The sequence below is a fragment of the Aythya fuligula genome, chromosome 10 (assembly GCF_009819795.1).
Source record: "Aythya fuligula isolate bAytFul2 chromosome 10, bAytFul2.pri, whole genome shotgun sequence".
Classification (NCBI taxonomy): domain Eukaryota; kingdom Metazoa; phylum Chordata; class Aves; order Anseriformes; family Anatidae; genus Aythya; species Aythya fuligula.
Genome location: NC_045568.1, coordinates 12784074 through 12810352, shown reverse-complemented (window position 1 = coordinate 12810352; position 26279 = coordinate 12784074). Strand labels below are relative to the sequence as shown.

The following is a 26279-nucleotide window of genomic DNA, read 5'->3' as shown; positions in this document are numbered from 1 at the left end:
TTTTAAATAAGGACAGTGCTGTCAAGGTTTCTTAGCCCTACCTAGGAGGCTCACGCTGATCTCAGCTGCGATGCTAGCGCACGGGCACGGCAGTAAATAGGCAAGTTAGCTTCTGTTCCAAAGGAAACACCAGGCAAAGTTTAATGGTTCTCAAACAGACTACAACAAAGGCTGCAGGGAAAAACATTTTATTTCCAAGCAGATTACAAAGAGCAGAGAATATAAGAGTAAAATTAAATTAAAAAAATAGTTGAGTGCATCTCTTTAAAATGATTTGTAGTGTGAGTTACTCACGGGGCAAAGCTACTGGAGAGTTCTGAAGGTCACTTTGCAGGATGCCAATCACATGTGCTGTTTAGATCAGGGTCAACACGGGAGGGACAGACAAGACGTATTTTGCATATAGGCTGCACACTCATTATCAAGCGAGGCTCTGGGCTGCAACTGGACCCTGCCTTTCTGAGACATCCCCTCCACCTTGGTCTCTCCTGCAGCTCCCTCGAGTTCTAGACACAGTTTATTGCTGCTGTAAGTGGGTTCGATCTGCCTCCCCATCCTGATGAGCTCGAATAAGAACAGAGAAGCAGGCAAACTGCTGCTATGCACAGGGTCGTAGAGGGAAAGCGACTGCGGCGCTGAGAGCTGAGCTTCAGCCGCTCAGCGGAAGGGAACCGACAGGTGGGGGACACAGCAACTGCTGCAGAGACTTGGGGCAGCATGTCAGTGAGACCTCTGGAAGAAGATTTGAGATGCTTCTTAAGGTAGGAAGATGCTCGGGTTAGCACTGCCAGCAGTTGAGAAGGGTTTTTCATAGGCATTGGCACCAGTGAGACGGAACAGGCTGAAACGACAGAGTAAGGTACGTTCCCTGGAGTATTTGAGAGGAGCAGCTCCAGCAAGAAGATGGGGAGAGAAGTCCCGTATAGGGTGGAAGACAGTTTATATCCCACTTTAACAGTGATTTAGGAGCCCAAACACTAATCGCAAGTAAGTCACTATTAAAATTGGATAAGAATGCAGTTTGGTTAGACTGTGCAGAGCCAGTTAGTGTCTAGCAGCACTCAGATCAGCAAGAAGATGAGCAACTACAGTATTACGAAGGCCTCCACCCCACGTATGCTCAGAGGGCTCATTTCTACCACTTCTGGAGCTGTTCTTACCACTGTGTAGGAGGCCCGAAGATAGCCTAATTCATTCTGAGTACACCAAAGCAGTTGGTAGCCCTGGTGCAGTTGAGAACAAGACTCTTATTTCCTGCCCTAGGAGCAGCAGCGCAGAAGAGGATTCTTATTTAGGGATCATAATAAGTCTTTTTCATTGGCCCAAGGCAAGATCTACTTCAGACCTTGTCTCCTGCCTGAAACCCAGGAGATCTCTGGGGGTAAAGCAGCCAACAGACGGACGTCCTGTTAAGCTACGCCTAGACTGTTCCCTTCACTCACCGCTCCAGGCAGGAGCGAAGAACCACTCTAGTTTACTGCCTGCTGCTTCAGCCATTACCACATAAAGAAAACACTTGAACTCTTGAAAGTGAATGAAAATCTAATGGTGCCACAGACAAGTGTGTAAAGGGCTACAAGTTTCTGTAAGAAAGCAATGCTATTAGTGTCAAGAGAGAGGACAACACATGAGTAATGTCAGAGTGTGAGGTGCTTTACAATAGTCATACTCTGCTTTCTACAGTTCCTTTCATACCACAGAGACAAGATGGGCATAGTTCAAAACCAACAATGCAGGGTCTTCTAGCTTGACTTTTTCAGCTTTAGTTATTTAAAGATTGCCGTATTTTCAGCCTGTCTCATACAAGGCAGAGGGCACGGAGGGTTCTCATTTAATATATACACGCATACAAGAGCTAGCAGTTTGGCACTCTCGGAGCCTAGGTGGAATGCCCTTTAAGCAGCATTCAAACAAGCTGGTTATAGGAAAGTGTTAAAAAGCTATTTTACACATTTGACTGGGAACACTTCCCAGAACTTGGATAGCAACCCCAAGCCACAGCACTCGTCTGTGCTACTCTGTGCACATCTTCCTATGAGCCCCTAAAAGGGAGCAGATCCTGTTCTTCACTATCAAAGAACATAGTATTTATACCCTAGAAATACTGTACCTTTTAAACTAGCTCCAGAGAGCCAGACTAGAAGCCAGGCCCAGAAAAATAATCCTTAAATCACAGTATATCGATTGTCTCTAAAAATAGGGAATGAAATTAACACAGTGGACGTTCTGATGAGACGGTACACAACAGCACAGCAGTCCACTTCCAAGTCAGCAAGCTCATCTCCTATGTAGGTCTGAACAACGAGAAAGTAATGGAAACAATTCGGTCTATCAGAACAAAACCAATCGTTAGGAGATCTCCATGGCTATGTGCCAAGTTCCTCCACTCCTAAGTGGCACAGTCCAAGACCAAGGAGAACTCGTCTCCTGCTAGGATTTTAGATCATCCTGATATTAAAGGTTGTAAGGAGAGTGCTCCAGCTGGAATTTTTTAAGGTAACATGGAATTCTGTTTCTTGGGAAAGTTCAGCTGAAATATCTGCTCAACCCTAACCTGAAACTGCCCTAACATTCCATCGAGTTATTCCAGCTCCTGGCAATTTTTAGAACAAGCGACTCCCAAAGCCGCTTAACTTGTACACAGCACCTGGCAGCTGACTGCCTTTCTGATGGAGACAAAGCAGCAGGCTCACACAGCACTGCAGGCATGCCGGAGCTAGTTTCACGTGCAGTAGTGCAGAGCACACACTGGGACTTGAGCACAGGTGGTCGGTCTGCAGTTTCTCTCAAATCCTTGATCAAATATTTAAGTTAGGGCCACAGACGGACACTTCAGTCGCTAAGGTACGGTGAAGGGATTATAGGCTTCCGACAGCCGAAGTGGCACTAGCAACCCTGACAGTCTCCCTACCAGGAGGCAGCAGCTGACTCCCGATGGCCAAATTTAGCTGAAGGTGAGTTTCCAGCATGACACCGCCCAGACACCATCGTCCCAACGCACCCACTGGCACCTGGGCACCAACCCAATGCTATTTTCCCCCTGCATAACTCTGAGGTGGGAAACTAAGCTACAAGTCTACTTGAGAGTGCAGGTACCATAAGTAACAGTGAGCTGCTGCCTCACCTCTCTGCACCTGTTTAGGCACAGAGTCCTACACAGGGAACAAACTAATCGTACTCGCAACCAACTCAAGCACTTCTGCTTTCTCAGGAATACCACTGTCAACACGAAGCGTCAGAGGCTTGAAGCCTCTCTAGGCCCACACACCTCTACCAGGATCGGGAGCACGGAAGCAGACGACGTTATGCCTATCCTCATCCTATGTGCAGATTTACCCTGTGCACACCCAACAGAGAGGGCAAACCTTCCTCCTCGATACAGACAGGTGGTGGCCAACAGAAGCTTCAGAAATTTGCTTGCTTGTACACGAGTTCTTTTACTGTAATATATATATATTGAAGTATATGCCTATATATTTCGGAATGGGGAAAGGGACATGAGATGGAAAAGCAAGGAAGACAAGTTCTAGAAGCAGAGTCACCTCTCCACATCCAAGAAGCTTGTGGCACAAATAACAAGCCTGGCTAGAGTGATCTCCCATTTCAAGCACGGTTGGCTACCCGCTGGCTTCAAAAGAGCAGACTATTTGTTAATAATATAGAACAGAGCAACCACTTAAGATGCAGGAAGGCAAGGCTACAGGGTTGGGGTTTATGATCATGAACGATGCCAGAAGCTACACAGCTGTATTAAACTCTGAAAAAGCTGTTACACAGCAGCACACGTGCTGCTCCTGGAAGGCCCTTTCCTCTCCAACACCCCTCCACCATGCGGTCGGTATGGTGTGCTTGTAAAGGCGGGGAGAGGGGGATTTGCCTAGGAGTGAAGCCTCACAGGCTGGCCACGGAACATTAGGACAGACTGACGGTCTGAGCTGGTCTCACAGATCCCGTTCCTAGCCTGACACTGAGCTTCCATCAGCAAGCAGCCAGGTCCTTCAACAGAAGTTAATCCCCTTCTACCTTCCTAATTTGTCGGGGTGAAAGAAGTCCAGCAGACTCAAGCTGGAAAGCACAAACAGGGATGAAAACAACCGGTTTGCATACTGATCTTTGTATAATGACCCCCCCACCCTCACAGCTCACTCTTCCCCCAAATAAAGACACATTGTTCAATGGCATGTTGAAAAGACGTGCTCGTCATTCTTAATAAACAACTAGAGTAAGAATACATAAGAGAAACAGGGTGGTATCTTTATATGATACACAAGTGTATGTTACAAGAATTCCATCAGGCACAGGAGCCTCAAGGTTTAAGGCCTCAACGTTAGGCCAAAAAAGAAGAGTGTGGTAAAGTTTGTACTTTTAACATCTAAAAATGTCACTTAAAGGTCTGAATAGAAATCGTTGTTTGTTTGTTTGTTTTTTTCTTTGTATAAATGACAATTGTAGTTCACTCTCTCCTCTTCCTTCCAAGATAACAGCAAATTAACGTCCAAGCACAAGAAAAGATGCCTGCCTCTCTTCCACTGGCTGAGCAGGTCCATCCATCATTCTGTGCCCTCTAGGCTGCACGTGCTCCAAGGAGACAGAGGCCCCAGTCATCCAGGCCAATTCTGTAGTTCATATTTTCTACATCATAAAAAAAAACAGAGTCAACCAGCAGCTTTCCACAGCTCCCAGCTTGCAGGGGATATGCAGCCTCCAATGGTTCCAACAGTTTGATGTGTTGGGTAGGATACACAATGGGTAGGTTTTCCTTTAGATTCTTTTAAAGAGAAGAAGCCTAAAAGGGCTTCATAACTACACCAATAAAAAACCAAAAACTTAGGCATCTCCTTTAGTGTAAAAGTCTGTACAATTTATCTTTGCTTGTCCCTCCCCCGTCACCCCACCCCACCCCTTCTGAGCCAAGAAGGATGCCTTAGTGCATGGTGCTGGCATTAGCCACGGCAAGAGCTTCCTGAATCTCTCGTATCACCAGGATCCGGGTGAGCATCTGCTCCATCTGCTCTCTGCTGATCGGCTGGATGGAATACCAGATCGGGCTGTTGGGGGCCACCACTGGCTCCGGAGTCAAGTAAAACGTGTCATTCCGGCCTTTCACACTCTGGGGGCTGCGTGAGGAAGATCAGAAATAACCAGGCTAACGGAATGTCCTGGGAGGGAGAAACCACCACTGTCCTCATCCCAGGCTGCACAAATCCTGACAGGGGACATCTGGCTGACGAGACATGAAGGTACTTGGTCTGAAGGCATGGAGTTACTCCTAGAGACAACGGCGGTCCCAAAGTTTTTAGGCCATGCCAAGGTTAAAAAGCCATGGTGACAACTACAAGGAAGTAATCTTTATTTCACACTGGGAAGTAGAACAAACACTTGGCCTTAAAGGGCTTTCAGAGTGGAGCAAAAATCGGTTATTTTTGACATCTAGGCTAGCTGCAGAGCAATCCATGAAGAGGAACACCTACTTTAGCTATCAGAATCATCATAATTTGGAGGTGAGTCCTCTGTGCCTCCCTCCAATTTCCAGTCCTCATTTTTGTTCAGAAGCCAATTTGAACGGGACCCTCATCTCAAGTAGCGGATGCTTTCAGATCACTTGTTTGCAAGTCACAGGCAGAACAGCGAGCTCATGCCAATGCAACAAACCTTCAGAGTGAGTATAAAATTAAAAACAGCCAGTTCACTGGTCAGGATTTGTCTCTTTAAATACCACAGAAGTTCTATGTTAAGTTAGGTGACAACATCGTAAAATTCCACCCTCTCATATCAATGCCCCTCCCCAGCTACATAAATCTATGCAAATGCAGAAACTGTGCCAGCAGTAAGACGCTGCCCTAAAAACTAGGCCAGCTACAAGACGCAGTTCAACACAGCCACAGAAGACAAGCAGTGGTACATGTGGAACAGGGGCTCTCACCATTTGAAGAGGTAGAAGTCATACAGCTTTATCGGACACCTCAGGGGGTTCTCTGGATTCTCAGTCTGCTCCGCATACATGTCATCTGTAACTACAGACCAACCCCCCCAGATCTGTCAGACACGCTGTGTGAGAAGCACAACAAACTGAGCAATGCCACAGAGCTTCAGCACTCTGAAGCATCTCGTCACCGTGCTGTAACTGATAATGTAACTGATAAGAGACATATGGCTGTTCCAGGGCAAAACCGCCTGGTTCCGAGTACTCAGAGCGTTATATGGAGAGCTTGCTCTGTTCCCAGGCCTGCTGAACAACGCAACCCACCCACACCCATCTTTCCATCTCTACCTGTGCCCCAAATGACAAATCTCACTACAGAGAATAAGATGCCTGAGCCAAATCCCAGGTGCACACTTTTAGGAGGGCAGACCACGTTTATGTAGGAATTCTACATGGGCTCACTTGCATCCAGCACTTTGAATAAGGGAAGTCCTCCCAAAGAAGCTTCTCTCCCTGTTCATAAGCACTTTACACCCAGTTGTCCCTTTGCCCATAAGAAACAGAAGAGAAAGGTTACCCTCAGCTCTCGATGAGTCCTATATTCCTCAGGTAAGTTGTGTCCCCAGAAGATACTTATTATCAGAAGGTACTACGCTCTCTCAGAGAGAACACACAGAAAACTCACTCTGTTAGGCTAATGATAATAATTAGCAGAGCCTTGGGTTCTCGTGGCCCTACCTGCAGACATCTCCAGGTCTCCTCAGGCCCAGTAAGTAAATATTCCCAAAGAAAACTTCTAGACACTACCTTTCTGGCCCGTCTGGTGTACGCCAAAAGCCTTCAGATAGCGGATACTCGTGCTTTTATCCTTGGGATTAGAAGGGTTCTTCTTGGTCTGCCTCAACACCTTGGAGAAGGCCAGCTTCATGTGCTGGTCTACTGTTTTCAACAGGAAGTATCTGAGCAGCAAGAAAAGAACACCGGACACTCAGAGGATACAATCACTACAGTGATGCAGCTATCCTTACTCCTCATGAGCCAGCTGAAGCTCAAACCAACACTGTTAAAGACTGTTCCAGCAGCAAAGCATGCAACAGCCAGAAGTCCAGCTTCCCTCTGTTAGCTCATTTCCTTGTTGTACTGCATCTGCTTTGCCTCATGGGGTTGCAAGAGGGCTGTTGCAACCACACAAAATACAGGAGGCTGCCCTAATCCAGTGCAGCAGTTTCCTACCACCCCTGTCAAAGTGTTTGAAGTTTTTATGCTGCAAATATCCCAAAGACCTAAGTACTTACTTTGTATTGAAAAACATCAGTGTAGTGAGCAAGGTGGAAGGGGAGTGAGCTCCTAGCTGCTTACACTCCCACAGCATCTCTTCTGTTACATGACTGGAGAGGACGTAACCTGCAAGAATCAGAAGTCAGCGTCAGGCCAGGAGACAGTTACAGCAGGAACACAGGCAGCATTTTAGAGTCTGGAAGTATGAGAGAACCTATAAATTTTAAGGGAAAGAGGAGATCTTTAATGATGTCAGATTCATTGCTGCACAGATGTATTTTTTAAATAGCAAACAATTTTATATATACGACAACCTCGAGTTGTAGAGAATATATTCCTGCAATATATCTATACGTCCCACCCAGAGAGAAATAAATACGCACTTAAACAGCTTTTAATTAATGGCCCGACTCCAATGCAGATGCTCCTAATCCAATAATATGTGAGAGCAGGCAGGCCAGTGTAACAAATCAGCTCTTGGCCCTGCGCACAGCTTCAGTCAGCACAGTGCCAAGTGATGTATTTGGACACATGAGTAATCCTTTGATTCTCAGATTTTTTCTCCTTTGTGTAGAAGAGAAATACTATACTCCAAATACACAGATAAATAGAAAAACAGACAGCAGTATGAACTCCAGGGCTTGTGGAATGACAAAGCACAGATCAAACAGCCAGAGTGAAAACAAAAGGCTTCCAAAACTCACGGTGCTACTTAGCTATATAGCCAGTAACATCAGCTACTTTGCTGAACACAAGCAATAGCTTCTTCATTGACACATAATCAGATCAAAGGGAATGAAGTCCTAAGAAAGCAGGTTTCTGCGCTCTAAAAATGCAATTCTTGCCCTAGCTCTTATACACAAAATCGGTCTCTTTTCAAACTCCTCCTCCACCCCTGTAGCCATCATCTCATCAACACAAGTTTGAGATGAGCTGCATTTCATTGCAGCAGTCGAGGCTCTAACCATGCATTTTTAGTTGGTCCCGCAGCCCATATCCATCTGGCTACATGGCAACATGAGGGTGTTGCATCATCTCCCGGAGCTACGATACTTATTAGGGGCAAGATGTATTAGTGCTTCAGATGAGGAAGCTCGATTCGGATCAAGGATCAGCTGGCTTCCAAGCAAGCCAACCCCATGACAGTACAAAATCTCAACTATCCGCCTTCTCGTGGGTGAGAAGTAATCGTCAAATAATCCTCAGCAACAATCGGGGCTAGAGCCTGACACGTGCAATAACCTCAGCATTCACTGTAGGTGCAACATTTTTCTCCCTATCAATGTGATCCATCCTAGGGACATTAATTATTTTGAAAGGATTTCTGTTCAGACTACACTCAAGCTGTAGTTCCATTTAAACATTCCAAGCTCTGGAAACTTTTAATGTTCATAAAGGCAAGTTCTTACCAAGAGGGGAAACACGAGGTTGTACGTCCTTGAGAACTTCGTGCAGCCATTCAGTGAACCGAATATAGTAGAGATCTGAGAAGATGTCATCTACTCGACCATTTTCAAAGAGATACTGTAAGAGATTCACAGGAGTCATATACAGTATAAAAATATCCTGTACAGTTGTATAATACAGTGGTCGTATGTTCCTGTCAGACAAGACCTTATCCTAAGAGCTCACACACCTAGTTACTCAAACACGCCACAGCACAGCAGCAGACTAACCTGCCTAGAAAAGTGAGGACCCTCGCACTGAGGACAGTACAGGACAAGTAACCTCAGTCACTATCATGGGAATGCTAAGACAGGAAGAAAAAACATCTTAGACAGCAAAGCTGGCTGGATTTCACCTCTTATTTTGTAAGCGTTCATTGGAAGTTATTTCACATAACTGTCCCGTGTACTCTTAGATTTTTTCAGATAAGAAGAGACCCAATTTTCCTATCAGAACTTAGTTCTGTTCCTGCAGCTCTTCCAGAAAGCACACCAATATTACCATCTCAGGCTTCCCACATCACACAAAGCTAAGTTCTTGCCTGTAAAGCTTCAGCTCGATCAAGTGCCGACATTGACAGGTTTCTCAAACATCACTCCTCTGCTCCCCTCTCCCCCAGAAAACCAAGCCTAAAAGCATTTATTGTTCTCACCACGATACTGAACTCAATTATTAACAATTCTTCACAAACTTAATTCAGGAGAAGAAAACATTGCTGCATATTACATTTCAACTACACCACTATTTTAGTATTTATTTTTAATGTAAGAACCAAAGAGACTCTTTTGTTATGAAATTGTTGGGAAGCTCAATAGAAGCCAGTCTCCTTTTTCGTTTTTTTAAAAATATAGAATCTCTCCCTGCACGTTCGGACAACACACACAGCACTGCTGCACACATAACTGTCCTCCCCCTACCTTCTGAATACACAGGAAGATATAATAGAGCACATCTGGATCATAGGGTTCACCATCACCATTTCGAGCTTCTCGTGTCATTAAGCATAGACCATAATTCAGCTCAGCCACAGCTGAAGAGATGAGATCTTCCTGGAACCTCAGCAGCTGACGCCCTGGAAAACAAAACAAAGCCATATTATTTAAGCCATAAAGCCATATTATTTCTGACCTTTCAGGAATGATTTCCCGTGTCTCCAGCAACGCCACTCTAGCCGGCAGGCCCAGTACTACCACATTCTCTCTGTATAATAAAGAAAACCAAAATAAATCAAGATCTTGGGCTGTCAGATCTGCTAAAAGATAAGTGGGCAAGAATCCAAGAGGAAGACTCTGCCCTGCCAGCTGCATGACGACCGCCTTCTTTTACCACGTCCACAATGAAATGCTGCCCTGCAGCAACAGGAAAACAGCAACTCCACGCCTGCCCTACCAGCGTGGCTGGCATGCACAGCCATTTTGTTTGTCCACACATTGCATCGCAGTCACACAATATCCTTTTCTACAGCCACCAGACTAGTTGCTCAAGTTGGCTCAGCACAGACCTATAATATTTCCCTTGGAACATGTCCTGTGGCAGTTGGATCATGCAATAATTAGTAGTGCAAAGTAAATCAAAGTTTAAACTTGAAAACAATCACTGACGGGACAAAATTGTTTAGCATTCTTCTCAAAAGCACCTTAACATTTCAGTCACTGAATAATCCCTACTTGAAAGGAAGGAAAGTCTGTGTCACGACACATACTTCCAATAGGTGCTAGCCTATTTTGGGCTTCTTTTTCCAGCTCTGCATTCTTGGTCTGTGCCCAGCTTTTCCACACTTCAAGCCCTTCTTCTGGCTTCAGAGAGTTTGGAAGTAGAAGTTCAGGTGAAGTCTGTGGCTGCGGCTGTGGTTCAACTTCAGCAACCTGAACGGTTTGAGCCTGTGACAGAAAATAGGTCGGTTATATACACTTCAGAACACAACAGTTACACAAAAAAAAAACACAAAACACAGAGCTACCACCAGCCCCAGGATACCAGCCTTTTGTAACACCCCTCTAACAAGATCCATCCAGGGAATGCAGCCCTCGCTGTCTAACCTGAATTGCTGCTCAAGAAGGAGTATTTGTCTCTCCGAGTATGGTTTTTTTGTTTAAATGGACGTATCTAAAATCCCTTCAGCAAATCCACACAGCTTGATGTTTGATGCAGTCAGAAGTCCTGCAGGACATCACAGGAGACCTAACAGCCAGCAGCAATCCTTGCTGCAATACCACAGAGCAGCTACTTCAAAGGCAAGGATCTTTATAGGGCTGAAGTCCTCTCAAGAACAGACTTCTGTGCTCCTCTCAAACAGTAAAATGAACAACTACAGCCTGCACCTGGGCTGCCCTGAGCACACTTGTTGTACACTGCTGGCATCCCACCCACCCTTGCCCATCAGGGGCAGGCTCTCCTCGTTAGCCTGTATTTAACAGGTAAACAGAACAAACATGCTCTGCTGTCTCTGACACAAACCAGTAAGATTAAGCAATTTGTGAGAGATATAAAATAATAGGCTAGAACACCAGTATCAAAACATTCATCCAACTGCAATGAGGTGCTCTCAACTATCAAATGCTGCTGCACACTAGCTACCGTTCTCTGAACAGCTACAACGTGTCCTGCTACAGACCCAGCCAGGTCCTCAGACCTCCAAAAGTTTACTTTGGAACAGCACCTTAAGTCACCACGGATTACCTCAAACTGAAACTTACTTTACAGGCAATCAGTGGCACTTACCTGAAAGGAACAACAAATTCTACTGCTACACTCACTCAACGTTCTTCACTCCAGCTTCTCAGTCCCCTGCCGCAGCAAGTCTCACCGTCACCTTGGTTAACAAGGTTAACCTCAAGTTTTACTGCCCTTAGTCAAACCGTCATCGGCGGCCCTGACAGTTACAGAGATATCAACTCCTACATCTCAACACTTTTGCTTTCGATTTCTTAAGTCACCCCAAAAAGAAAGGCTTCGCCACAACGAAGTAACTTTCCCTTTGATACTGTTGATCTTCACTCAAAATTGCTCTGGCAGTACCACAGTGCAGGATGAAAGCAGGGCAGAGATTTAGGAATGCCTGCACCTTTCTTAGTGGAACAACAGTAAAAAGAAACAACCGACCAGCTGAAGAGGCAAAGCCAGTAAGAGCCTCAGACCAGAGCTTTCAGACAGGCTGCCTACCTCTGGTTTCGTGTGCTTTTGTTGCTGGTTTGTTTTCACATCAGCTCCCAGTAGCTGTGTGCATATCAGCGCCTCCATCACCATAGCTGCGGCAGGAGGCTGACTGAGAGGCTTCGGCTTTTATCAAAGGCAATAAAGCTGAAGCTGTCAAGCAAGCCTCTGGCTTAGAGAAGCCAGGAGTCCAAGGGCGAGCTGACACCTTGTCTTTGTAGGAGCCAGCACTGGGCCTCCACCCTCCTCGAGCCTTGCCCCACTGGGCTCCAACAGAAAGCTGCAGGGAGGCAGTCCTCTGCCCTGGCTTCACAGCCCTCATCTGCTGCAATGGCAGGCACACGGCCTGAGTTAGTGCACAGGCCTGGAAGGTGCTTCTTAAGTGACTTCTGGTGTGCTTCAACAACAGGCAAAAGAGCTGCAACTTGCCCCAGTCAGCAGCAGTTAAGCTGACACTGCGGCAGGGATCATCACACAGCAAGAACGATGCGTGGAAGAGCTACTGCAAGAAGCAAAGCTTGGTGTTATTCCCCCCCAGCAGCACAATGCCAGAGGACTGGGAGCAAATTTCTTAGTGTCACAGTTGTGAGACACAACACCCAGAAGCTGGATGCTCACCTGTAGCAGCTTTATTGCCCTCAGAGGAAGAGCCCATGCCTCCCTGTGCAGGGGATTATTCCACAGAGTTGTCATCAGAAACCTACCCGACACCCAAGAACTGCAGGCCGCTACGCACAGGGATACACAGCGTTAGCAGAAGCTTTACAAGGAAATAATGGAGTTCCTGCTTTGGAAAGGATCCTATGAATGTACCTCACGCTCTTAAAATACCCTAGAAATAAGCCCAAATAATCCTCTTTAGCGGAAAGGCGAGGAGTTTTATCAACTTGGTTTGTTTAAGTAGCCAAAAGCAATAAACTTGATCTCTCATATACCAACACAGGAAAAAAAATAAAGATCCAGAAGGCCCTTTGAAATCACCAAAGCCCCTCACTCAAATAAAAACCACGCCAACACACGCGTTACAAGACCTATGAGCCGTGGCTCAAAGCGCAGCTTTATAAAAGAGGGCACACGGAGATGCAGGGAGCCCCCTCCAGGGAAGACACGCTGCAGCCCACCGAGGCTGAGTCAGTTCAGGAACAATCAGATGTGACTGCCCTAAGCAATCCCCTCCGGCTCAGCGCTTGCTGATGAAGCAGAGGGCACACACATCTTTATAAAGCCAGCGGTGGTATTTATAAACTGCAAAGAATTTATAACAATATTTATGCTAGCACACTCGGGTATTTTTGCTCTCATTCCATTCAGCAAAAACAGGCTCTGACAGCTCAATCCCTGCACTTTCTGATAATACAAGAACTAGATCCGTTTGCACATGTAAGACAGGCCATTAATCGCCCTAATTATTCAAGTTTTAAAACCCAATTTAAAATTAGCTATGGCTTAAAGTTCGCAACAAAACCTTTCGAAAAAGCATCAACACATTTGGCTGTCATGTTTGCCAGGCATGACAAAGAGATGTTTCACTTGCCACTGGTCCTTACTGTGTCCCTGCACTGCAGGCATTTACAGGCAGCAGGACAAGGAGTGACAGCCAGGTACACCTGATCCACAGAGCCTGCCCTGACAGCTGCTCAGATTTTGCCATTTTACCTAGGCACCGGACCTGCTGTGGACTCCAGGTGCTGCATAACACAAGTACCTGATGCCTAGGTGACTGGAGTATTTGTGCAGCTTGCTGTGCTGCAGTGGTCCCTGCCTCTCCACTGCCACCCCTAGAGCAGGTCAGGAGAAAACCACAGACTTGAGGATACCTGCTAGGAAGAAGCTAGCTAGCCACGAGCATTTATCTACTAATTTACACTACAAAGAGCGACACTGAACTTTCTTTTGGGCAGTTTTGCACCCTGTAATCATGTACCAACATTAACATGCTGCAGCCCTGCATCTATCAGGAGTTAAATGCCACATATTACGCCCAGACTGCACGGACAGCCACCTCTGCTTCCCACACACCAGCTGGCTGCTCACATCCCCTTCCCCAAAACATCTGCAAGTTGTTACTCACGGACCGAGACGCCGAAGTTAAACTTACCGAGCAGGTGACTTGTAGCTGCTGCTGCTGCTGCCCCTGCTCCTGCGGTGTGGGCTGCTGCTGTTGCTGCTGGGGGTCCCATATGTGCACTGTCTGTGCTGTGTTCTGGTACGTCCCTGCCACAGCCTGCACTGCCACTGGAATGTGGATGTTGCCATTCATAAACTGCGCTGGAAAGAGCGAATTAGCAAGAGTCTGCACCACTTCCTCGTGGGAGTTCTTCACGACCGAAGTACTTCCCACCATCTTATCCTTGTCGTCTTCCAGCTTCACGGTAGCCAGTGTCGTTGGCGAGCCGCTGACGTGGACAGCGTTGTAGGCCTCCTGAGGGATGGCGATGTGGGTGATGTTTTGCTGCTGAAGGTCGCCACGCGGCTGAGCAGAATAAACGGGGATGGTCCAAGTCTCTCCAGTGGGGCTCGTAATGGTCCCAGTGGCACTGTACAGGTGGGCACTGTCCACCGTTAACAAGTCTGGCCGTAAGGAGACGTAGCTTTGCTGCTGGCCCTGAGGGATGGCCAGCACTGTGGCAACTGGCTGCCCTGAAATCGCATACGATACAGTGATAGGCATATCCACCTTGCGTTTCTTCACTGGCTGAAGGACGCTGGCCGTGCTGATCCGCCGCTCCCCCTCTCGCGGGGAGCCCTGCTGAGAAGGAGGAGGTGAGAGCGCCCCGACCGTCTGGATCTGGATCTGCTGGCCGCCAGTAATGGCCTGCCCGGCCACGAGCTGGGCCTGGATCTGCTGGTGCTGTATGTGTTCCTCCTGGATCTCGGCGGCCTGGATCTGCTGGGCAGTCTGCATGTGCTGCACTTGGATCTGAGCCGCCTGCAGCTGAGACGGGCTGGGGCTCTGAAGAGACTGACTCTGTATTGTCTGGGACGCCTGCTGCTGCCCCTGCCCTTGGATCTGCACCTGGACCTGTATGGGCTGCTCCGAAGCTTGGTGGACAGTGAGCTGCGGAGAGAGCTGCTGGGCGGAGACCTGCTGCGGCGACTGCTGCACCTGGACCTGGACCTGCAACGACAGCACTTGGGCTGTTAGGGGCCAGCAAGCGCCAGCGACCGGACCGCGGGGCCATCGGCACGGATGCTCCGTCCCCAGAGCTCCGTGCTCCAGGCTTCTCTGCTCGGATGCACCACTCCACGCATTAACCACATCACGACAGTGATGTGAAGCTTCCTGCTACAAAACGCAGGAGTTTGTCTCATCCTCACTATGCCCTGAAGACCAATTTTACTGCTCTCAAGCCCGGCCCCAGATGGCTGCAGGATCACTCGCCAGTGCCAGGCAGCAAGAGCCACGGGTAAGCCGAAACCAGCGCTTGGCTCTTTCCACACAAAGCAGAGAAATCTTCTCTTGAAACCAACTGTTAATAGTAGCACCACACAAGCAGGTGTTAGCACAGAAAATATTGCAAGTTTCATGGGAATCTGTCAGGAGCTAAAGGACACCGCTACAGCATTTGCGTTTGTAGGCTGTAATTAGAAGTTAACTTTAACCATTTACTAATTCCATTTATTGTCCGAGTTATTCAGCTGTATTTTCTAGCTCATGCACTTACACAATGCTGAATAATATGGACAAAATATTCACGGACACAGTTCATTGTAGCGCAGGGAAAATAGACATCCTCAAGCTGATGTCTCCACTCCCTGAGGCCTGCTCTGCTCTCCTCCCCAGAGGCTTCCCCACTTCACCCCAAACACTCTGTTGCATTGCCTTGTTCTAGAAGGGACATCCCAGGCTTCCACGATCACTTCTCCAGGCTTCCCTAAAGCCACACCTTAAGGGGGAAGAATCGCTCAACCTCTCCTCTCAAATCCACCTGAGGGATGTAGAGCTTTAGTGGTGACACCTACAAGGGCCACACGATGTTTGAAGCAATTTAGGATAATTTAGCAATTTATGGATAAACAAAATCTCAACCCCACTTCCCAAAGTGACCTCTACCAAGTTTTAAAAAACATTAGGGATTCCTTTGCAGCCAATTAAGAGCTGCTAAGCACTAAGGGGGAAGGCAAAATGCACCAGTGGCAGAGCGATTTGAAGCCCCCTCCTGTTAAGAACCCATTCTGTTCTCAGGAAGACTGGAGAATTTTAGAGGCTCCTGCTGACAGCTACGTGCGGTAATCCAGATGCTGTGGGCTTTATATCATTTCCTGCAAGGTAACAAGACACACACGACCTCCCGGTGCAACTGGAGGCCGTTCCCTCTTGTCCTAAATGTTGACTAAGAACACCTTACAAGCACCCCCACCGCCATCACAGGCACAATTTTACATGAGAGTTTCTGTTACTGATTTCATGTAACACAATGTAAAGAGGGCATTTCTGCTGTTGGCAGTGAGACTTGAAAGCCTGCTCCTTAAGTAAAAAAAAATCAGCATGTGAGCACACTTACAAAGGCAGTGAAATGGGTTTAAGCAAGAGGCAGAGGCTAAGAACAGACCAGACCAGACAGCATTTTCTCCTTTCTGCCTTTAGAACCTAAGCCTGCTGCCTCCAAAAGCCACGGGCAACTTCCCTAACTTTCAGCAGGTGATGAGCCACGACCTCAAGTCACACGATACTCCCCGAGGCTGAAATCCTGACCCCCATAACTAAATGCCTTGCTGCTGCTTTAGAGCTCACACAGTTATTTTCTTTAAACACCCAAAGAATGAGGCCAGACCCAAGCAAGAAGGCAGACTCCAGGAGCAGTGGATGCTCTCCACACCGCTGACATCGCGTTTCTGACCAGAGATTGCTCCTACCGCGTACTGAAGGTCTGCCTGCTGCACATCTTACACTGACCCACTGATGGAGCTTGGTATCTGAGACAAAAGGACAAAGGATTACACTAAAAAGCATCAGTGGCTGACTTTTTAAAGTACCCCGTACAGAGAGGAATGTTTGAAGTTTGCGAGCCAAGAACAACAGAGAGAACAATCTCCAGCCTTAGAGCGAAGATTTAAGGCGAGGACGTGTTAAGCTGGGAATTCCTGGGTTATACTGGTACCACAACCCAACACGCCACGTTACGGCGCTGAGGCTGCTCATTGTCAGGAGTTTGGGTGCAGCAGCATGGAAAGAATCACTTCCCAGCAGGCTGTGATCACAAAGAGAAATGCATTTTTTTTTTTTACCATAAAGCAGCTAGAAGTCGGACCAAAGAGTAGTAGACCAGAGAAGCAAAAGCATTAGATGTCATTTCGGGAAATCATTCATTTCACTTGATGATCAATCATCAATTCATCATTAGATGACGTTTCAGGAAACCAGGCTGAAAATGCACTGCCCTCAAAGGGTCCTAAACCCAAGTGATCCCAAACACGGGGCTCCTTCTATCAGAAGGCACCTAGAGCACTCACACGAGCACACAGCAGGTGAAGAGCCTGCTCCCCAGGCAGCAGGAAACGGTGAAGCTGCTATTCAGCTGCTGTACAGGAAGTGCTTTGCTATCTGTCAGAGTAAACAAGGCCTACGGGGAGTGTACAAGTCAACCTCTCCGAACCACCACCAGGTTCTCACTGCAGTTTTTTTCCCTCTGCTCATTCATCAACATCAGTAAGACAATTCCGCAGGCCGCGCTGGGTCTCTGCGTGTTTGAACAGTGACCGTACCAGGATTATGTTGCCACACCGTCCTCTGGGGCAGGATTTAGACCTGAGACAGCTGGAACATGTGAACCAGGGAGAGCAAAACCTTCCCCTCCTAAAGAGAAACCTATTTCCATATACAAAAGCGGGCTATCTTTAAAACATCCCTCGTGATCACAACCATTCTCTGAAGCGGCAAACCCAGCAAATGGTAACAAATCCGAGCTGCCACACTAATATTGCTTATATTCAAAGATAAGCAAACAGGAGCCCTGCCTCCTGTCAGAGAAAGCCACATCCATCAAAAGTGAAACAAGTATGTATTCTGCGCAGAGCCAGGGCTAAGGTTTTCTTCTGAGCTCCTTAAGTGCATCTTTCCCTGCCTCATGTCATTAATGCTGCCCAGCTTCCTAGCGTGGTCTGAAGCCACAGAGCAGATCAGGGGAAGGCAGAAGAAGATGAACAGCCAACCCCTAAGGAACCGAGGAGTTAGAAAGGCATCAGCTTTCATGGTTTATGCAGTCTTTTCATCATCCCCTACATAGCCTGACAGTCTTGCTCCCCTGTAGTGTCTTCCCCACAGCCCCAGCCCAAGAAGCTCTTGCAACCTTGCCACCAGACCGTCTTAAAAAAAGGCCAGAACTGAGGGTCTTCCCTGCGTGCACTGTGCACATCCTACACAAACACACTTACCCTCCTCTGATATTCTTTCAGCTAAATCTTCTTGCACGCACACACGAGAAATGAAAGGAGGAAGAGGTTCACTATCTCTGCAGAAATACCGTGCTCTGTAAGGCAGTGCTAACACCTCTCGCTGGTATCATCTCTTCTATGGCCTCAGTGCTCAGCACCAGCTGGGAACAATCCCACCAGAGGCAGAGCTGACAAACTCTTAGTCGAGTGGAGCAAAACACAGCCCCTCCCAGACACCCTGGATGCAGGGAGCAGGGTATGACAACTTGGCAAATTATTTCTTAAGATGGTTAATGGCATCGCTGTGATACCAGCCATGGAAAGAGCTCCAAGACACTTCACTGCAGCACGGACTAACACCTAACCTAACTGAACAGCTGCTTCCCCTCGTCTTTGAAATAAATGTTAGTCACCAGCTTGTGGAGCATTTTAGGAAAGAAAACCCTAAGGTGGCAAGTTTTCCTTCACACAGGAGCTTTATTCTGCTAGGATAAGTAAACCCAGCAGCAGCCAGGTACAGTCTTTGTCACAGCAAGACCGAGGCTGAAACCCGAGCACCGTCTATCTTTATGATCATAAGGTTGTCATCAGTGCTCGGAGCCGCGGGGTCATCTGACCCGCGATATTATTAGTGGCCTGCAGCCCCGCTGTCACGCCGCCAGCCACAGGCACCGTCATCCGAAGGGTCTTCCACCGATGTGCAATTGGATTAGCGAGACCTAAACGGATTATCGAGTCAAGTAGCGGGATGACATAAGTTTGATCAAAATCTTGGAGCCTTGGGAGGGCGACGGAAAATCCCCGCAGCTCAGCACAGCGAGGCAGCCGAGCGGGGCGCGCTGCCCCAGGGGCACGCTGTCCCCAGCCCAGGCACCACGCTGCTACCGCTGCCACAGCCACCGTGGGGAAGCAGGGAACGCTGAATCAGGGGTCTAACATCAATCACACCTCGGTCAGAAACCTCAGGAGACAGAGCACTAAGCACGCTCACAAAGGGGTACGGCGTTCCTCCACTAGGTTCTTGGGGAAAAAAGGTTAATTCGTTCCCTTTGAGATCATTCTGATCCAGATGGTAAAAGAGATGTGAACCCAGGTGCGCTGTGATGCACAGAAGCTGCAGCTGTACCTAGTGCCAGATGTGCACCAGAGTGTTTGGGGGACTGGCAACAGGCTACAGTGAGCCACACGCCAGGCAGTGCACTAATTAGGGTCTGTACTGCCGGATGCTAAAGCAGCTTTTTTAAAGCAGGTATTTTAAAGCAGAGTCGCACCAAAAACAAAGGAGAAAGAGTACACAGCATTTTTTAGGAGAGGCTTCTGAAAGTTTGACTTTCGTTAGGTATTTTTCTCCTCAAGGTGCAGGCCATTTAGTTTAAAAAATAGGAACAGGTTTTTGGCAGCAACTCTAGTTATTTCCAAGAAGGTCAGGAGTTTATTTTCCCCTGGAGTGCTTGATATATGACCTCCCTCCCTACCACCGCTACTACAAGGCCTGCAACGGTCAAGTGTGAACTTTGAGAAGTTCTGGAAGGAGGCAGCAGCAGCAGGAAATTATATATAATATTCCTTTTAACTTGTAAAATTGGTATGGGGCATTCAGCATCTTCAAGGCCAAAAAAAAAACCACCCGACTCTCCTACTAGTTCTTCTACTGAACTGAAAAATGAGACTTCTCCCAAAAAATCTGCTGGCTGGCAGAACCGAAAGCAGCCTTGACCAGTTTTAATAGACTCACACAGAGATCTAAGGCATCTGTCTGCGAGACTAGAGGCTTTTCTTCTTCAAAAGCCTTGCAACATGAGTTACTGTAGGGCAACAGGTTAGCGAAGTCCTAGTTGAGCATTCATTAACTCAACAGAAAGAGTAATTGGAGAGAAGCTACCCAGGGAAAGAGGAAAGTTTGTCTTTACTGGAGGGGAAGAGCACCCAAGTGAGCTGTTAGCACAAGTCTACTGCACTGCGGCAACTCCCCGCGACCTTATCTCCAGCTGTTTGTCTCCCTACCCTCATTTGGTGCAGAAGAAGAAAGGTCGCAACTTTATGCTACAGAAAGCAGAAAGATTCCTATCTGAGGCGTATCGGAGCCAGAGCTGCAGTCTGAGTCCAGCTGCTTGGAGACATTGTCAGGGAACCTTGGTAAATGCCTTGCCACCTATGTTCAAGAAACGTGTTTGAGGGCCAAGGCAGTTACTCCAGTCATTCTAAGTCCTATGGTTTTTGCCTGGTGCTGGATTTTGCTCATTCAATACTTAATACTAATTACTTTAAGACCTACTAAAAAAAAAAAAAAAAAAAAAAAGCTGCAGAAGACTCCTTCCACTGTGCAACTGAGCAATCTTCCTTGACATACACACATCTTTCAGGCTATGCTTCCTGAAAGACATCTTACCAGAGTTCATCACTTGACTTTGCTACATTTTCACCCAGCTTAAAAGCCACGTCAAGAACTACAACTTTTAGAATATCCAAGTAAAATCATTTAAAGAGTACTTTAAAAAAAAATAAAATAATAATGGAGAATTAGATCCCAGGGCCACTCTAACCAACCAAAGTGAGCCCAGCAGAGGGGGAAGGGTATTTATAGCTGCTTCACGCGGCGCGCACGGCTTCAGGGAGCTGTGTACATGCCAGAACTGTCAACCATTTCTCAAAGAGGTTACACCACTGCATTGCTATGTATGTTACTCCTCCTACAGAGGGGCTCAATGGAGGCACAGTCGAGAGAGAAATTTACTACCAGATTCCTCCAATGAAAGGGAAATAGCGTTGTTCTATATAAAGTTAATTGGTCCTGCTTCTTAAGTGCTTGCCCGTGGCTTCAGGTTAGACAGCAGCTGGCTCTGCACACCGTGCCGTGGGTTAGCAAGTCACACACACACACTTGGGGGTGATTTAGGGAGCTTACCTGGACTTGCTGGGGTTGCTGAACCTGTATCTGCTGCTCTTGCTGAGTTTGCTGCTGGACACTGGTTGTCACAGGGCAAGCAAGTTCGAGCAAAGACCCAGCCACCTCTGTGCTGTCCGTGTAAATGCAGTTGCCACCCTGCTGATACACCATGGTGGTGGTGGCGGTCTGCTGAAACTCCTGCAGGGCTTCCGGCCCCTTGGAAGCAAGGGAGTCCAGGAACTCCTTCATCCTGTGCTGGGGGATCGTTCGCGCCTTCACGCGGATGTATTCTTCAAAGGAAATGGTGTTCTCCAGAGAATTATTCATATTGCAAGGTCCTGAGGGTTCCTTAAGGAAAGAGAAAGTGAAAACTCTTAACTGCGGCACTCCTCCAGCGCAAGGATGCTCCCAGCTCCAGGAAATTGTTTCTCACCCCGAGTACCAGAGCACACCAGCAAACATGCACAGCTGGGTGCCCTGGGACAGGTGCTTTAGTTTTAGGGGGCATCTCGCACCACTGCGCCCTTCTGGAGTTATCCCTCAGCAGAGTCTGACCAACAACCAGGTGTGATCACGGTGCCCGTCTCCAAGGGCTCAGCGCCCCGTACCGTCTCCGAGCACCGCACTTCACCCAGACCAGCAAAATCCCATCACGGACTAACCCAAGTCACGTGTTTCACTCATTTGCAGCATGCAGTATTAGTGAGAGAAGCTCGGAAACCAACATCCCTGGCCCTGCTCTGCAGTCCCAGAGGTGGGAGAACCAAGCAGGGGGTTCTGCCAGGCTGTGCAGCTAAGGGGAAGCCTCAGACGCAGCATTCACCCGCTGCTTGTAGGGCTAGCACAGCCCCATCGCTCTGACAGGGCAAGCAGGAGAGTGCTGGAACCAAGAGGTTCCTCGGAGCGGGAACTACAGGCACAGAGAAGCAGAGCTCCAGAAATAAACCAGGCGGCAGCAGCACCAGTTCTTGACGGTGCTTTTAGTATAAGAGGTTACAGGAAACATGCCGGGTATGGGAACAGAGGAAACCAGGTGAGAGCAAAGGAGAAATAAAAGCTGAGTACACCTGAGAGCAGCAGAAAGCCCTAGGGTACGCGCTGACAGCATCCCTCTCCCCCTGACTTGTTTAAACCCACAAAGGGCTCCTGCAGGAAGCGCACAGCCTGCTTCTGAAGCACTTGTTAGTCCCGATAAAGGGTAAATAAAGTCCAGCTGTAACACCACCAGCTGCTGAGGGGGCTGTGAGATGCGAAGCAGCACAAGACTGGGACCAGAAGAGGAAAGTTACTGGATCTAGCTGCAGGTAGGGAACAGGACACCACCGCTGTGCGCACGCTTTGGCTGAGGTTCTAACGAGAGCAAGCAGGAAAAGCAGAACCCTTTAAATCATTTCCCAGCGATTTAATGGAGCGGAACCAGGACAGAACCCCCTGACTGAACACACTGCCACGGCCGTGTGAGAACGGCAGCAAGTCCCGGGCTGTCGGTGGCGCCCAGGTGCTCCCCAGGCCCAACCCCAGCAAGCGCCGGAGCAGATCCTGACCGCGCTTACCGGTACGTGACGCCAGGCTAAGCACACAGCAGCTTTTGTTTGCACGGAGGTTCATGGCTAGAGCATTGAACCAGGCCCACCGGAAAAGGAATAGCAAAGGTAAGGGGAACACACAAGTGGCGCTGAACGCACGGCTTCTGCGGGTATTAACAGCAGCTGGTGCTCCGTGGGGTCGTTACAGAAAATATTCTGGAAATGTGTCGGGGTTTAGTGATAAAAAGCACAGGGTAACAGCGTTTGCTTACCAACCACACCAGTTCTGTACAAGTCAGCAGAGGGAAGCCCCCCAGAGCTGCACACAGACAGGTCTCCTGCCTGTCGGTGACTCTGCTCTGTGCAGGAGCTAACGGACTGTTCACTTCGCTGCTGCCTTCGGGAGCTCTCCTCTGGGAGCTGCTCAAGAGAAAGCCAGGCATCCCTAAGCTCAGCTCTCCCCAGCAAAGAGGCCCTGTACCTCTGTTAATTAACCCCTTCCCAAGTGATTGCTGCCTGCATGTTCAAGGTGACACAGACAGGGAACAACCTTGCTGATGCATCTGCCTACAGGACCCAGACCGGGCACACTTAAATCTTGCCCCTAATTGTAAGGAGCTCCGTTAGATCCTCTCAAGCTGGAAAACGCATTTGGAGTCATCAATTTGCCCCAAGTTTCTGCTGGGAACTTTCACACGTTGGACCTCAGCCCCACAGGGAAGCTCTCAGAGGGCATTCACCATGTGTGCCCACACAGAGGCGCACCAGGAGCCACGGCTCCTGAGGGACGAGCCTTGAGGATACCGTGCTGGGAGCCCAGGAGGGAACTCTCCGGGTGCTCATCCTCATGGTGAAGGCAGCGTGCCAGCACGGTGCTGCTGAACTGCTGGGCTCACCTCTCAGCACACCTCCTGCCTTCCTGCTCGCCGCCGCACTCATGCTTGCTATGCTGGAAGGGCTCGGGGAATCGAGCCCCGGGTTGCTCACTCTCCGTTAATCTTGTCAGGGGAAGGAGCGGGGAGCTGAGCAGGGCCGATCTTTTCAGCAGCAGTTATCCATTAACCCGTGGAGCTGAAGTTACGTCACCCACCATCACCCTCTAAGGCTCCTGCATCACTTGGAGGACTCCAGCCCCTCTACCCAGCGCTGCTCGGACACGCACCGTGCTCCTGCACAGCAGAGACCAGAAGCCACCAGAAACCCAGAGACACAACCACCAGGCCCAAAGACGAGGAGATCCACCACCAGCACGCCACCTACCTCCTCTGACCACCAGGAAGCAGAACGAATAGCACCAATTCCTTAATGCAAACCCTTGCCCCAGCTCTACTGCTCCATCCTAACCAGCTCTTTAGCAAGCAGGGGAGACAGAAGCCTGCTAGCCCAGTCTGGTGAACCTTGCCTGTCACACGCTGTGAGAAGGAAGCTCTTGTGCTCTCTTCTAGCATGGAAAAATCTTTATTATCCACCTGAAGTTACCGTGCTGAGAGCCACTAGCACCTGGAGCAGTGCAGCGCCCGTCTGAACCTCTGGAAATCCAGCCACAGACCGGAGCCCACTGCTCCTGCTCCAAACCCGCAGCAGGACCTCCCCTCGCTTTGCTTTGCAGCCCCCAGCTGCGGGGAGCAGAGGAGAGCTGAAGGCACCTCAGGGAACGGAGCAGCCTGGGGAGGTTTCTGTGCATCACCCTGCTCGGGGATATTTAACGGCGAGCCCCGAGCTGCTCAGAGCTGTACTCCACAGAACTGTGCGCGGCTACAGAGGTACCAGGTCCGGGTGCAGATTCAGGTAAGCAATGCCACGCCAAGAAGCCACGTTTTTTTAAACTAAACCCACCTGTTTCTGGCAGAAGAGCCCCTTAAGGCTCAGTGGCGCATTCAACAGGCTTTTGTACTGCAACACACAGCTCGCTGCTGCAGTCACTGCTTTTAACGCTCCTAAAACAGACTGAGGGGTGCGTTCCCTCAATCCATTAGAAATAACAAACATCCATCCTTACTACACCCCAACAGCGTGTTTTTAAGACTTGATTTTAAAACCAAAAAGGAGCCTCCGAGCAGAAAGCTTTCCTCTACCAAGGGCTGCCATCCTTCCCCGGGCGGCAGGGCCGCGCTTTCCAGGCGCTGCGTTCCAGAGCCTGTCCGAGGACCAGGGGCACACGCGGTTAGTGGGCACAGCTCAGGCGGAGGTTACCGAGCACACACACCCGACTCGCAGCAGGTCCGGACTCACCAGTCACCATGGTGCATGTGTTTCTGCTGCTCTTGTCCTGAGCCCTTAGCCTTGTACCGTTCTGGAGAAGACAGAACAAAGAAGCCCTTTCCATCCCCAGCTCCTTTCCCTTTTTTTTTTATTTTTTATTTTTTTAAGCCCGGTTGAGCCGTTTAAGGAACATTTTACTTACAAAAATAATTAAAAAAATAAAATACCACAACAACCCACCCAGCGGGCCGGACAGCCGGCACCTGCCCGGGCCGTGCAGGCGGAGCTGAGAACAAGGCAGCAGCGGTGACTGTGCCCGGTGCCACGGGGAGGGCGATGGGGTGAAGGGGGAGGGGGGGATCCGGGGATCCTCCTAGCGGGGCTGGAGCCCCCCCAGAGCCCCGGGGTCGCCTTTGTTCCCCGGGGGGGCGGCGGGAGGAGGATGAAGAGGATGAAGAAGAGGAGGAGGAGGAGGAGGAGGCGGCGCCGCGCCCCGGAGCCATGTTGGGGGCTCCACCGGGACGGCGGCCGCCGAGGGCCGCGCCGGGGCCGGGGCCGGGGCGGCGCCTTCCGGTGCGCGCTCACGGCCGGCGGCAACGAGTGCGCGGGGCGGGCAGCGGGGGCGCGCCCGGCGCGTGCCCGCGACCAGGCCGCGCTCGTGCCCGCCCCCCCCCTTCCCTCCCCTCACACACACACCGGGCCCGCGCCGCCCCCGGAACCGCCGCCGCCTCCCCTCCCCCCCCCGGCCCGCCGCCCCCTCCCTCCCTTTTTCCCCGTTCCCCTCCCTCGCTCCCCGCCGCTCCCGGCCCCGCCCCGCTCCCCCCCCGGCCCCGCCTCACCCCGGCCCCGCCGCCCTCGCGCCGCCGCCGCCGCCTCGGCCCCGAGCCTCTGCCCCTCACAGCTCGCTGGGCGCCATCTTACATTCAACCCCCCGCAGCCAATCGGCGCGCAGCCTCGGCCTCGCGAGAGCGCGGCCCGCAAGTCCCGCGAGAGCTGGGCGCCGCGCCACGCCCCGCGCCTTAAAGGGGCCGGCGCCGTTTTGGGGGGGGGTGGGGACGGGGGGTGGGGCCCACGCGGGGCGGGGACACGCGTGGGGAGCGGGGAGGGCCGCGGAGGGTGGGGGGGTGGATGGGTGGGGGGTGGTGGGGAGCGGGCCGTGGGGCTCCGCTGAGGTGTGGGGTGCCTGCTGGGTGCTCACAAAACCCCCGTGGGGTGCCCACGCGGTACCCACGCGGTCCCCGTGGGGTGCCCACGCGCCCCCGTGGCTGCGTGGAGCCGGCCAGGCCCGTGGGGGGGGCGTGGGACAGCACTGAGGCAGCCCACGGGGCTGGGGACCCCCCCCAGAGCCCTCCACAAGGCCCTCCCACGCCCACGCCCCCCCCCCAGCCCTCCCGTGTCCCCCCCCACTCGTGTAAGACCCCCCCCACGCGTGTAGGACCCCCCCCAGCCCCATAAAGCAGTGAGGGCGCAGAGCCACACTTGGGATGCT

General features: G+C 50.0%; 1 protein-coding gene across 3 annotated transcripts; it reads right to left on the bottom strand.

The window, feature by feature from the left end:
• Window positions 1-172: 172 nt before the first annotated feature.
• Window positions 173-25705, bottom strand: QRICH1 (glutamine rich 1). 3 transcript variants are annotated; one of them, XM_032193928.1, is made up of 10 exons: window positions 25630-25705; window positions 21081-21410; window positions 13899-14918; window positions 10350-10527; window positions 9565-9719; window positions 8611-8725; window positions 7219-7327; window positions 6731-6882; window positions 5924-6014; window positions 173-5117 (listed from the first exon to the last, which is right to left on the bottom strand). In XM_032193928.1, exons 2-10 carry the CDS (start codon window positions 21387-21389, stop codon window positions 4925-4927), a joined length of 2322 nt encoding a protein of 773 aa, XP_032049819.1. In that variant the 5' UTR covers window positions 21390-21410; window positions 25630-25705; the 3' UTR covers window positions 173-4924. The 3 variants fall into 3 exon arrangements, with proteins under 3 accessions (XP_032049819.1, XP_032049818.1, XP_032049817.1); XM_032193927.1 differs by lacking the exon at window positions 25630-25705 and adding an exon at window positions 25031-25100; XM_032193926.1 differs by lacking the exon at window positions 25630-25705 and adding an exon at window positions 24821-24949.
• Between the last annotated feature and the right edge of the window lie 574 nt (window positions 25706-26279).

Excerpts from the sequence above, each read along its gene's own strand:
- QRICH1 (XM_032193928.1), bottom strand. The coding sequence starts at position 21,389 with ATGAATAATTCTCTGGAGAACACCATTTCCTTTGAAGAATACATCCGC. Across the intron at positions 9,720-10,349 it reads TAGGCTAGCACCTATTGGAA|GGCGTCAGCTGCTGAGGTTC; the intron begins GTATGTGTCGTG and ends TTTGTTTTCCAG. Across the intron at positions 8,726-9,564 it reads TCTTCCTGTGTATTCAGAAG|TATCTCTTTGAAAATGGTCG; the intron begins GTAGGGGGAGGA and ends AATCTCTTACAG.